This window comes from Labrus mixtus, chromosome 8 (genome assembly GCF_963584025.1).
Source record: "Labrus mixtus chromosome 8, fLabMix1.1, whole genome shotgun sequence".
Lineage (NCBI taxonomy): Eukaryota > Metazoa > Chordata > Actinopteri > Labriformes > Labridae > Labrus > Labrus mixtus.
Genome location: NC_083619.1, coordinates 8,187,568 through 8,202,397, shown reverse-complemented (window position 1 = coordinate 8,202,397; position 14,830 = coordinate 8,187,568). Strand labels below are relative to the sequence as shown.

General features: G+C 40.0%; 1 protein-coding gene across 1 annotated transcript in view; it reads right to left on the bottom strand.

Moving 5' to 3' along the window:
- Positions 1-3,055, bottom strand: part of LOC132978755 (vasoactive intestinal polypeptide receptor-like) — a 24,920-nt gene extending 21,865 nt beyond the window's left edge. Inside the window, exons 1-2 of the mRNA XM_061044049.1 lie at positions 2,831-3,055; positions 1,298-1,388 (exon numbers count right to left, since the gene is read on the bottom strand). Of these exons, the coding sequence (XP_060900032.1) occupies positions 1,298-1,388; positions 2,831-2,890 (151 nt within the window). The 5' untranslated portion in view covers positions 2,891-3,055. The remainder of the gene's footprint in view (positions 1-1,297; positions 1,389-2,830) is intronic.
- Between the last annotated feature and the right edge of the window lie 11,775 nt (positions 3,056-14,830).

Below are 14,830 nucleotides of genomic sequence, written 5' to 3'. Positions count from 1 at the left end.
TCATGAACCTCAACGCACCATGATATACAGTATATATAGTATACAATATATACAGTAACGATTTAAGCCATTGAGAAGATGCATGCAAATATAAAACATCTCCGTAATGATGGGCTGTGTGTTCTTATCAAAAAGGTAGAGAGACATGGAAAGGGGAGCAGTTTAAAACAGTAAAGATTGCACAAGCACAGGAATATACTGCAGCTCTTATGTTTTTTTTTCCTTGGAGACCCCCCTACTGAGCTGAGCACCCCAAGGACCCACCAAAAAGGGATTCTTTGCTGTAAAAAAATTAAGATTAAATGTAATTGTTTTCATTGATAAAATCCCAATAGCATAAACCTGCACACACCCAAAGATCTCTGTATATAAACTATCCAGTAGGTGTGTTATCATGATTTAAGTTAATACATGCAAATCTAATTTTGACATCCTCCGAGCACACAGAGCCTCAGTCACGAGTTTGAAACCAGGCTTTTTGCATGCATGTTTTTCATTGGTGACAGCGATGCACTGCACAGTAATACATCATTTTAGCTGCTATAAATATCTTGAAAATCGCCATGTGAACGTGTGATGAGTGTTGTGACAGAAGCAGCTTTCCAAACGTCTCTGGTGAATAGTCTGTGAAAAAAACCTTTCACTTTCAGCAGGTGAGGGTCACTGTCTCTTTCTGCTAAACTTGTCCTGTGCATGTGTAAGTAGCTTTGTTGAAGAAACATTCCTGTATTCTTTAAGCAGTGAAACATATCATTGATTTGAATCCTGTCCATGGAAAATGTAAATGAAGGCTGTTTGGCACTACTTGTGTCACTTCTAACCTGACGTTAAAAATAAGAAGTAATCAATGTTCTCACTAATGATCTTTTTTCCCCAGGTGATATTGAGGCATCAGCATTCATTTTAGTTTAATAATAATTTCTCACAGGATCTTTAAGAAGACTTTCTGTCTAGTAAAGTGTCCCTGGATCACTTTTAGGATTTGACACAATGGATTAAAAAAAATAACTGATTAATTGATGATTAATAGCATTTAATGAAAATCAGGGGTAAAATATGATCAGTTAACTTTAAAAGTGACCCTCTGCACGTGTGAAAAGGTTCTGCCATCAGGAGGAAAACAGCGTTCAACCATGCAAAGTGTAATGAAGAGCCTGAGGGCAGGCTTGAGCAGCTTCTGTTGTCTTTAGAGCTCATAGTGTCATTTCAATCAGAGCCTACATGTTCATTTAAAAAAAAAGAATGGGATAAGAAAAGACAGGAAAACAAAGGTATCATACACAGAACAACTACATACCTGTGGTTTTGTTCTCGATCCTCGCCAAGCACATGTCCCTCTGCTTGTTGATCTCCTTCACCACGTCACACTGATTCTGCACTGAGAGCACCTGCAGAGACAGCACTTTGTTGTCTTTACATCCTCACAGATAATCTATCACTGAAGTGTGGATGATGCATGAGATAAATATGTGCCATCAATCGTAAGGAAAACACAACTACTGTCTACATCGGGGTCTTCCTCAGATGATGATAACAATAATCTACCCGACACACTCTGTAGAGACACAATCCATCTTTTTGATTCCTGTGACACTGGCATCATATTCTGAAGATTTGTATGATTCAAACATGTGATGGGAATCTTCAGGCCAGCGCAGCTGAATCTAGGGGGGGGGGGGGTTTACCAGCACAGGAGATACGGACACTGTGCAGGTGCAAAAGATTTATGGATGCTACTTAGGTGGATGAGTCTCCTCTCTGCGGGCATTTATCAGACGGGTAGTATACGGCTATTGTTAGCCAAGAAATGAGTCAATGTGACTGCAACCTCTCTCCCCACATGCATGATGAGTCCAGGGTCTTGGTTATGAGAAATCTCACTCCTCAGGCTCTGCAGTGTTACTTCCTCTGAACTACGCCTGGAGAGGATGTTGTCAGTGATGGATCAACGCTGCCTTTAGCAGCACAAGTTGGAGTATCAAGAGAAACTTCCTGCACTCCATCATCATGACAGTGATCATCACTTTCACCATCCCTGCCAGCAAAAACATCACCTCCCATCTTCTCCTTTGCTTCACTCTCACACTGAGGCAATCAAACAGTCTGCAAGAGTACAAATAGATAGAAAAGCCAGCATGCTTTTTCTGCAGGCTTTGACCTCCAGCTGAATTCCTGCATGTATCATAACAGACATGTTTCTCCACTGGAGACAAAAAGACACATGGAGACATCACCATGGAGCCCTGTGTGCAGAAACAACCATCTTCTGTCTACTTCTGCTAATTCACCTTAATTTTAGCCATAAAAGCAGGTCAAGTATGGCACAAATACACCTGAATGTCACCGAAAATGAATAAAACTCTGAACAGTGTTCTGTTTGGATGCCAAATTTAATTTAAAGGCTCTGCCTCCGAGGTCTGTGAAATTGAAGGGATTGACACCTGAATGAGACCGATGGTGATGACATGATGGGAGAGGATTTAATTCTGGATTCTAAAAACTTTTTTTTTTAAATAGCCCAAATAGTACTGTTATCTATGTTCTAAAATGTATGTGAAGAAATAAAGATATGTGATGATTAAGACTTGACCAAATGACGTCAAATATCTCACACCTCTGCGCTGCATCCAACACAGTCACGTTTCAACGCTTGAATAATAATAATAATAATAATGATAATAATAACAATAATAACAATAATAATAATAATAATAATAAAAGGTAACGAACTACATGACACACGGTTATCCGGTACTGTGCAAAATAATTTGCGGATATAATAAACCTGAGTATAAATGAGCAAAAAGTCAGAAGTGTTTCAAATACTCACCGGTTGCAGCAACAGGCAGCAAAGAAGGATGGAGCCGCGTTTTGAAACTTCCACCATCATATCCTTTAGTGTGGGCCTACTAAAGGTTATTTAAAAAAAACTATACAGATTGAAAAAAAGCGCAAAATCAGTTAAAAGTTCAAATCAATGTGTCTGTAATCCCCCGCGGCTTCGTGAGGCTCTCCTCGATGACTCTTTCTTGACGCGTTCTTGCGCACTGAGTGGAGTGAATTTCTGCGCTCCTGAAATCCTCCTCCTCCTCCTCCTCCTCCTCCCACTCGTGCTTCACCTTGAACAGCTAACAAGTAACCAATGAAAGATAATCAGAGGGGACGTCAGGGGGGTGAGGGCGTCAACATGTAGCCGCACAGAAAAGAAGGAAACTACTGTGTGGATTTTGTAAATTCTCACCAGGACACCACTGAGTCTTTGTGTGCGTTTTTTTTTTTTGATAGCTAGTCTGAGAAAAGCAACAATGTCATCAACTGTGGCTGCGGTGTGGAGTTAGACTTGTTGTTACAGTTACTTTCTGTATTACCCTGTAAACAGAGCAAATCAAGTGTAGGCTATACAGCTTAACTATTTTTAAGTAGGCATATAATAAGTAGCCTACACCTCACCTGAGCATTCATGATTTAATACACTGACGTTCAGAGGCAAATCATGCAGACTGATTTTACTCCATTGCTTTGATTTGACAACTTAAGCTACTTCTCAGACAAATAAAATACAACCATATATAAACATGGTTCATTGATATAGATTACACATGTGGTTTCAAACTTAAGGCTTGTCATGTTTCACATGTGAGTTATTGGAAGTTCCACCAAACTCCTCACATGGTTTCATTTTAAAGACATAGCTGGAGGCCCAAAGAGGTAAAATGATCCGATACCTTACATGAAAAGATTTAGGTCAAAAGAAATGAAAACAAACAACCAAAACAAATGTGAAGCAGACCTTCTCTTTTCCCTTTTCCTGCTCATTCCATCATCTCACGACGCCTCAGATTCATCCTGAGAGCAGCCCCATCAGTAAAATGATACGTTTACAGATACAATAAGGAGATGACGTGCAATGAAGCAAAAAGAAATGAATGTTGTATAAATAATGAGAACTAGCTACAGGAGACTTTTTTTTTGCTTTGCTAGAGTTATGCATGTTATCCAGATAATACTTCATGTACAATATTAAACTGTTCTGAGTCTGACCAATTTGGGATTCTCTGGGCCGATTCTTAAAAACATATTAGAGAGAAAAATTCACCTTCAAATGAAAGAGAGGCCATAAAGTGATTATTTTAGCTGTAATGATAAAATAACTTTCTTATGCAGATTGTGCATCAATATGACTTTACAGAGAAGAGATATATCTGTCTTAAACATATTGAATAAATGTTATTTAACGTTATGATCAATTGTCAACACGTTTAATCCAAACCACTGTCTGCTCAGGTGATGCTCTGCTACATGTGCTGCACACAGTGCTGAAGTCATTGTCAACTAGTGAGTCTTTGCGCCCTCTGCTGGACAATCTATGTGATAACACATTTTTTTAAAACACCCCAAGCATTGTTTTCTGCATTACATGCTCTGTAAAAGAAAATGTTGTATCAGCTGATATAGAAAAACACATGATATACAAAAACACATGAGCAATCTCTACAGATTGCTCATATCTAAGAAAGATGTCGGCCACTATATCGGCTTTCCCGATATCGATATCAGTATTAGCCCCAAAAATCCCATATCGGTCGGGCCCTAGATACAACAACTCAATGACATCGCAGGAGCATTACGTCCATTCACTCATTACCCACCTGACAGGATACTTCATACAATCATCAAGTAGAAGCAATCTATATATCTATAGACATTGCCTTATTACATCGTAATACTATTGTGACTTAACATTCATACTCCCAGAAAATACACACCACTGAGAACCCTTTTATCATTAGTTCAGGTTATATAGACGACTATACACAGTTAACATAGTGAACAGTTCTGTCACATGCATTAAAATCTGTCTTTTATTTTTTTAAAAGGTTTATTTTTGGGAGTTTTGTGTCTTTATTGCAGATAGGACAGTGGATAGAGTCACAAATCAGGGAGACAGAGAGTAGGGAATGACATGAGGGACGGGAGCCACAGGTGGGATTCGAACCTGGGCCACCCCAGAGGACTACAGCCTCTGTACATGCGCGCACTAACCGATGCACCAACAGCGCCCCAAAATCTGTCTTTTTAATTCAGAGCTGTTCAAGGCTGTCACAATGCTTACAGATAATGCTACTGTACATGATGCATGATACACATGTGTATCTATCAAACTGTGGAGAAAAGAGAGACTTAAACTACAGCATTCACATAACAACAGTGTGGGAACTCTGAAAACATGTGAGCTCCCTGTGGATATCTGCAAACGGACAATACAAGTGAAAAACATGCAGCGTGGTTGTCTCTGGTCAGATGGTTTCTCTGTCAGGCTTCAGTGTGAAGATATGAGCATTAATTCATTTACTTCCAAACATGAGGAAAACACGTTAGTGACAACAATACACAGACGTGCGCTTTGTTTTCTGCTCACTGAATCCTCTGTTTGTTCCATGTGCTTCACCTCAGGTTTAACTGCTCTGTTTTTACTGTCAGTGTGTGACTGTGGGAGTATGAGGAACACTTTGAAGGATGTCAGATTAACCTTCCTCTGGGATTGAAGTCGAATGTTTGGATAAATCTGATGGAATCTCAGGACAGAAACTGTCTTTCTATAAGTGCAGTTTCTTGTTCTCCACCACGTCTGCTGCTCTCTGAGGCCTGACGTTTTTAAGCTAACATCCTCGTTAATTTATCAGAAATGCCAGAAATCAGAAGAATCTCAGTGGTAAATAAATATGTTACCTACATTCAACACCATCAATATTTCACACTCAATAACACTTATTGGCAAGAGCTTTTTATTGCCGGTAAATTTGCCTCAAACTTTCAGTCGAGAGGATGGTCTATGATTCCAAAGAGGATAAAACGTGTTTACTTTTTCAGACTATTCTAGACATGTGACAAAATATCTATATGGCAATATATCGTCGCCCTGACTCCTGATAAACTTTTTTTTTTTTTTAAAAAGAGCACTCAAACAGGTTTCCCTGCTTATTGAACTCATGGCTTCCCCCCTTCATGAGTCCTCACAGACGCTCTTGTGACATGAAAGAGGGTAAAGTAAACAGAAGCTACAAGTTGACAGCTGGATATATTTTTCCTCAAGAAGACAGCCGACAGTACATCACCTGTAGCAGGATTTAAGATAAACTGCGAGAGAATCTGTCACGTATCTCAGGTCAAATATGGAGGTCTAATGATGGATGAGCACTTCAAATTAGAGTACAAGTTTTAAAAAGTCAAAATTCAATCTGTTCACATCTCACTAAACCCCTTCACAGGTCCCACAAGCCACCATGAGAAGCATAATCAGACAAAGGCCTTCTGACCACATTCACATCCTGGACATGCTGAGTTTGAACAATCACATTTCATCTGCACATGGCAGTCTAACCCACAAGTGTTTCCCTGGCCGGGCTCCTCAGCCTCCAGTTCGTCCACGAGGAATTCTGCTGCTGGGAACTGTAAAATATCAGGCAGGGAAACGTCCTTTGTCCAGACGTCGTTTCTATAAAGGGAGCTAATATGTGGGCCGAGCCGCCCACTGAACCCAAAACAGACCACCACTGTCAACATTTTCAAATTAAGCTGATGGAGTTTTTACAAGCTAATCAATCATGTGGTTGCATAGGGGTGGTGGTGGCGGGGGAGCATTGTTTTCTGTAAACAGTATGAATGTATATATAAATATGAGCATGTGGGTGTTATGTACCAGACAAAAATGTGAGCTACTTTAAACACTTGTCTGTCATCAGTGAGCATGCTTTATGTATTTCAAAGGCCTCTTTAGGGCTGAGCATTGAGATTAGCAGCAGCTATAAAAGGTTTTGGTTAATTGAATTCATGCAGGGCTAAAAGTTAGGACCAAGATCTGCATCCGGACTGAACGGCAAGTCAGTCTAGATTTGAAATACTGGTCCTATTGGACACATTTAGTGACATTTGATTTAAAGTGACTCTGTTCATTATTCCCAATTACTGACATCATTAACTGCTCAAAATGGTTAGAAACATTCCCCATGGACTGTGATGACGCCTTTCTAGACTTCAAACAATTTAAGTACTCTACACTTAATGTTAAATCCACAACTTCCACACACACATTCATACAATAGACTGTAAATATTAATCGATGAAGCCTGAGTGACGTCCCCCATCTCTCATTACAGGGGGGCTTCAGAGTACAATCGATGGCAGCCGCCATGCTGGAAATGTTGTCTCAGCCTAACTTTCAGTCAACCTAACGACAGGCTGAGAGCTGAGGCGGGTTTTAAGCCTCTTCACAAACCATTACAACGTACCCGCCTGTCAATCAGGTCAGCTCTGGCCTTACTGTGAATAACGATTATCCTCCATCAAATCTAAATGGATTATTAGTCAAAAAAATTCACCCCCGTACAGACGTGAGCTAATCAGACCTGTTGGTGTTTTGAACCAGGCTGTAAACATTTAGATTTCTGCTGTAAAAACGGCTTTTTGAATGTTCTCTGTACGTGACTTCTGTTACTTCTGCAGCCAGCCTCAAGTGGACACTCAGCGTACTGCAGGATTTTGCACTTCAGCATCGGCTTCATTTTTAACACCAGCTGCTTGAATCATACACTGATGGCAGAGCTGTTGCACCAAGTACCAAGCTGACAGATGGTCAGTGACGCTCTTGGTATTCAAATGGAGGTTATGATGCCACTTCTCAAGGTGCATCAAACTCATCAAACAGAACAGAGGATCGCAGGGTGAAAGCAGGGAAGTCTGATCCATTGTGACTCTGTTTGTGAGAGCCTGAAAGTGTCTGATGAGAGAGTCTATAAATCCTGATAATACAATGAGACAAGATGAAATATTTCAGACAGAACAGCTAGCAATACAAAAATGTCATTTTTTAAGGTAGTAAGAATAACTGCTCTGTTGTGGAAATACAGTATATCATAGGACTTTAAAGTGCTCCATAAAACATTTGAAAGTAGGATTTTCTCAACCGTGTCATCAATCAATTCAAATAGAAACATAAAATTCACCAAAGCTGCAGGTAAGTAGACATGTTTTAGCAGTAATTCTCCATGGTCACACACAAAGCTGATTTACAGGCCAGTTTGAGTGGTTTCTCATCAGTATTGCACAGAAGTTCATTTACCCCAGAGAATATTAAAACATCTGTTTTCTTGACTTTTCACCCTTTCACTATGAGCTTCATTATTTTAGTGTATGTGGCAATCCCATGTCTAAAATATGGCTGTCCAATACATTTATCAGACAGAAATAATTTAATTTAGACCAGCTGGTGTACCTGCCTGCAGTCTGCCTCCGACTCCTTTAGGTGATCACAGTCTTATGCTCAGGCTAGCAAGCTAGCTGCATGAAAATGTTAGAGAAAGGGGTTTCATTTGTATTTTTACAGTTAACACTGCCAATGATGCACTGCTCCCTTCTGTTTGGGACTCTTTCCTTCCTGCATATAAGTGAAGCACAGCTTGTCTATGTGTTTGCTTATTCCTGCTGTGTATTTTATGTTAAGTCACAGAGCACAGCTTGGATTCCGATGATTCTTTTAGCTTTTCAACATCATGAGATCAGATCTCAAATGATTGGATATTTTGGCTCTTTAAAAGAATGCCTTGTTCATGTTGTGTCATTGTAATCACGAGTTCTCAACTTGCCACTTCATTTCACATCAACATCCAAGTCATTATTTAGCTACTATACCTGACTTGGCCCGTGATAATACTTAAGTGCCCAAATGAAAAAACAGATGATGCCCGAAATCAGCTTCATTCAGTCAGTCAGAGCAACTCAACCCACATTTCATAAATATGATGTCATACTGTTTGAGCACAGTCTCTTTAAACAAACACTCACAACTCTGCAATCTATCTTTATGTCGAGAGATCACATTCTGAGTCTTTAAAATCTTTCAAAGCAGCCCATTATGAAATGAAATGAATAACTGCGAAAGAAACAACCTTCCCATAATCCTCAGCTGTACTCTGTTTTTAGTACAATAGCAAAATGCTGAAAATAATCAAGATAGTGATCATGGTAAACATTATTCCTGCTTCCTACTTTAGCAGCTAAGATGACTGTCGACCTCATTTAACTCAACATGATCACATTTTTAAAAAACTTTTCACGAAAGGTCAGTTTCAGTTTGATATACTGAGCAGTAATGTAGAGTTTTCAAGGCCACAAAGTCACATTAAGTTCAACATTACGATGTTTTCTTGATATTTGCTTGTGTTGTACTTACACTCTGGTGTACGTCGCTTTTGATAAAAGTGTCTGCTAAATGAATTGTAGAATTGTACATGAATGCACTGTCCATTGTAATTGGAGCGCTGCATGTAGAGTGCCTGTCAAACGCTACAGTCTTTTTTTTCCTTGCAAAAGTAGAGAGAAAAAGTTCTGTGTAAACATTCAGGCCGGTGGCCCTGAAGCAATGTGTCTTTTGTCTGCTCGTCAGTGAGAGGCTACAGGGTGTGAGCGTCTTTACATCTTAATACAAGTATAAAAACACAAAGAGCTTAAGTGGGACGGAAGAATCAGGAAGATTCAGGGACTTTATTTTACAGTGTGTCAATCTTAATGTAAAGCTGTATTTAGCTGCAGTCTTTTGATACGGTCAATGTTGTCCATGTCATCATGCTGGTTCTTTCCATGCAGGTTTGGAAATCCTGCACAAAGGCTTTTGAACATTTGAGTGAAAAATGTTCCAACAATAACCGATGTTTGAGCTGAATCTCAATTGCTGTCAGTATGTATGAAAGGACAGACATATGAGGAGAAAAAATGAATGCTCATCATCTACTATCATCATACATAACGATCTGTGACATTAACAACTATTTGTGAAAACCAATGGACCAACAAAAGAGGAAACATATCCAGGATTTTCTTTGCTATTGAACAACTCTATTCACAGGTGTGGAGCCTAGAGAGAAAATAAATAGGAGAGTCTGAAAACAGGTGTAGATAGCATCCAAATGACAGGAGAAAATATGACTACACATTTAAAACAGGTATGTACTCAGTCAAACACTGTTTACCAAGAGAACACAGACGGCTACTTAGTACACAGAGAGAGGGGCAGAGAAAAAAGGAAGCTGGCAGAGGCTGTGACGCTTGACTGTATGATGCATGGCTGTATTATGTTGGTCAACACTGGCAACTTTCAGTGAAAAACAATCAAGAGGATTAGCTGCTTCAGAGTCTCTCCAGGGGCCGATGAATCTGACATGGTGAGATGATTAACAGGAAGGGAGAGAAGAAAAAGTAACACTCGGTGAGGCAAAATTATTGGACATTTTTGTGACTTTCCTCCTGTCCTGTGATATATAGGAATGTTTTGTGGAAAATCCTCCTCGATGGAACAGCTCATAGACGTCAGCTGTCTGTGATGAGGAGGGATAGTTTCAGTCTCCATAAAAGCAGCATGACTCCACCTGCATCACCCCTGTCATGAGTGCATCGTTCAGGTTGGTGTCATACATCCAATATGTCACCACAAAGATAACAAGAAGTGAAGGTTACCCTAATGATAATAAAAACATCATCTGAATTCAAAATATGATTCATGTCCACAGGATTATCAGAAAGATGTACTTAAGACACATGACTGTGTTTTGATTGCGGGGTCTCTCAGTCAAAAATAAAAAGGAGTAGTTTGATGATGTCCTAAAGTTAAAAATAATTGTTAAACAGCAAACATTGCCGATATGTAAAGCCGACGACACTCTAACTGTTTTTTGATTTTTATGGATGATGCATTGTTATAATTTCCAGATGTTTTGTCACGTTTATTCACGTTTATTCAAAGTGGACAGCAAACGGAAACAATTCTTCGAGTTGGAGATGTTCCTACATCTAAATTTCCTGTTGATTAAATGAAAATTTAAATTCCTGTGCAGTCATTGTCGTGAAGACTTACATTTTAGACCAAGCAGAAACGACAAATGTCGAATTAGTTTGTCGAATGTGGCTAACGTTAGCATTAGCACCTCCTTGTAGGTTAACTTCCACATGCCTGTGCTGGTTATGCTTTGCTCCGGTCGAGTATTTACTGCATATGTGTAACATATATTAGCCCATTCTGGCCCCCACAAATCAAGACTGATGGGCAGCAAGAGCCGTTTATCAACTTTTTATTTGTATAGCGTCAACTCATAACAAGTGTTATCTCGAGACACTTTACAAGAAGCAGGTAAAATACCTTACTCATTGTCTGTTAACATTACAAAAGAGCAGGTAAAAAGACCTTACTCATTGTTATGTTACAAAAAGCAGGTAAAAGACCTTACTTATTGCTATGTTACAAAGATCCGGCCTATCCATCATGAGCACTTTAGCAAAGCAGCAAAAGTTACAGTGGTAAGAAAAAACTGCCTTATTAAAAGGCAGAAATCTTCGGCCGGATCCCCGGCTCATGACGAAACAGTCTTCACAGGCCTAGACTGCGCCGGGCTTGGAAAGGGATAGGGGGAGAGATGGGATAAGATGCAGGAAGAGGGATAGAGAGCAAGGGGGTGGGGGGAGGTAGATCGTCCATCAGCAATTCGGTGGGGAGGGGAGGGGGTGTGGGGGGGTTGTTCTGGCAGGCCGCCAACCCACGATCCGGTGGGGAGGGGGTAGTGGTGGGGTGGGAGTTGTTCTGGCAAGCCGTCAACCGATCTTGAGGAGCCTAGGAGAGCTCAAGAGCTCCCAGGAAAGTAGGTGGTTAGTGACTGAGATTTATAGATAGATACATGCAGTAATATGATGTACTGTATATGCACAGAGAGAGAGAGAGAGAGAGAGAGAGAGAGAGAGAGAGGAGCTCAGGGTGCCAGTTCCCCCGGTAGTCTAAGCCTATAGCAGCATAACTAAGAGCTGGTCTACACCAGCACCAGCCCTAACTATAAGATTTATCAAAAAGTAAAGTTTTAAGTCTAATCTTAAAAATACAGACTGTGTCTGCCTCCCGGACCCCGGCTGGAAGGCGGTTCCAGAGGAGAGGAGCCCGATAACTGAAGGCTTTACCCCCCATAGTACACTTGGAGACTGTAGGTACCACCAGCAGGCCTGCACTCCGGGACCGCAACGCTCTCGAGGGACAGTACGGCACTAGTAGCTCCTTCAGGTAAGATGGTGCCTGGCCATTTAGAGCTTTGTAGGTGAGAAGAAGGATCTTGAATTCTATTCTAGACTGTATAGGGAGCCAGTGCAGAGAAGCCAGGACAGGAGTGATGTGGTCCCATTTCCTGGTTCTGGTCAGTACACGAGCTGCAGCATTCTGGACCCGTTGAAGAGTCTTTAGAGATTTGCCAGAGCACCCTGACAAAAGAGAGTTACAATAATCCAGTCTGGAGGTAACAAATGCATGAACTAGTTTTTCTGCATCACTTTGCGACAGGATATTCCTGATCTTGGATATATTACGAAGGTGAAAGTAGGCTGTTCTTGAAACTTGACTGATGTGATAGCTAAAAGACATATCTTGATCAAAAAGAACTCCTAGATTCCTAACAGTGGTGCTAGATGCCAGGCTGATGTCATTAAGGACAGTCACATCACTAGAAAAAGTCTCTCTGAGGTTCTTAGGGCCTAGCACAATAACTTCAGTCTTGTCTGAGTTAAGTAGCAAAAAATTTCTGGTCATCCAGGTCCTAACGTCCTTAAGGCATGTTTCTAGCTGACATAACTGACTGGTACCATCGGGCTTCATTGATACATAAAGCTGAGTATCATCTGCATAACAATGAAACTGTATGGAGTGTTTCCTCATAATATTTCCCAGAGGAAGCATATATAATGTAAAAAGAATTGGTCCAAGCACTGAACCTTGTGGGACTCCATGGCAAACTTTAGTGTGCATAGAGGACTCATCATTAACATGTACAAACTGAGATCGGTCTGATAAGTAGGATTCAAACCAACTTAAAGCAGTCCCTGTAATTCCAAGCAAATGCTCCAGTTTGTACAACAGGATCCGATGGTCAATGGTGTCAAAAGCAGCACTAAGATCTAACAAGACGAGCACAGACAGAAGTCCCCTGTCTGAGGCTAGAAGTAGATCGTTTGTAACTCTAACTAGCGCAGTCTCAGTGCTATGGTGGGCTCTAAATCCTGACTGGAACTCTTCAAATAAACTGTTGTCATGGAGAAAGTCACACAGCTGTTTAGCTACCACCTTCTCCAGGATCTTCGAGATAAAAGGAAGGTTGGATATAGGCCTGTAGTTAGCCAGAGTTCCTGAGTCCAGAGTAGGCTTTTTAAGTAGAGGTTTGATTACCGCTACTTTAAATGTCTGTGGTACATAGCCTGCCAGTAAAGACATATTGATCATATCTAATATGGAGTTGCTAACTAAGGGAAAGACTTCCTTAAACTTTTAGTTTAGTCCCACAACACACAGGGAAGGCCGGACAGTGAGCTCAAGCACGTCGCAGAGTCACTCTCCTCCATGCTAGCTCACATCACACATCATACCCACACATAGAACTTCTATATCTTACCTACTTTACCACATGGCCATCACAAGTCCTGTCCTTGAGTAATAGATAAACTAAGCATGTGTGTTTTAGTGCTGTACTACAATTGGTTAATACAAACCTTTAAAGTTCTAAATAATTTTGAGTGGTTATCCTCTTTATATCTATTTATACATATCTAAAGGATGAACAACAACAAAGAAAGCTTTAACAGTTCAGAAATTATTTTTCACATTTCTTACCCCAGTCATCGCTGAATGTGGGAGTTCTAGTAATACAAGGCCAGACAGGCCCACTGACACATTGTATAATATTTGACTATACAAATAAACCTGACTGGACTTGTTTGATGTTCTGCTTTTAAAAAATTTTTGATCATTTTGTTTCACCACTTAGCACTTTGTGGTCCTTTGTGTGTTCTTTATATCATTTAAAAAGGTATTTAAACAGGAACTAGTGTTACTAGTGTCCTGGCCGAGACAGGCAGCAGTCCATTTATGAAGTGACATAAAACACAGAGAGATTACAGACACAGATCAACATATCCTGAGTCACAGAGCAGAAAAGTCATCATTCAAAGCGTCTACAACCTGAAACATCTACTTACAACACCTTCAATCTACTAATGTAGAGATTTAAAGAGAGCAGCACCCACAGACACAGATCGTCCTGCAGGAGATTCCAGACCGCAGATGCAACAAAACCCCTTTTTCCCATTTCAAGACAATCTAACAGATAACCAGAATCAGTTTTGAGACTACATGGGTCACAGAGCAGACTGTAGCTTCCAGCACTTTCCTCATGAGTACAACTACACAAGTATGAGGCAGATTAAATATAGCCTCATAAATAAGGACAGGCCAACGATTTTGTCTACAAATAGATAATGCAGGACAGCAAACTCCATCATACAGAGTCGAATGATGAGTCAGGTCCCTGTGTTGTTTCAGTATGAAACTTTTACAGAGATAAGACATTAAATAGTGTGAGCAGATTTTTATTAACCATGCTTTACTCAAAACACAATCTTAAAGTCCTCCTAATCATTTTTGAGGACATTTGTAGAAATTGTACTCAAATAATCATCTATTTGTCACAAAAGTTAATAAAATTAGCTGTTTACTTATAAACACACATCATGTATATCAAGGTGTAAAAATTGGTGCAACCTTAATCAACCATCATTTTTAAGAAACACGTGTTATAGCTTATTAAATAATATCAAACCAAAAGGAGGAAATCAATAATACCTCTACATTTTGTTTTATATTTTTACTGAAGAAAAACATGTGCTTATGGACTTAAACTTGTAGTTATAATTTGTATTATTGTATATTAGTCAAATGAATTGTCAAGAATTGCTACTTTTACTTAGATTTATTATA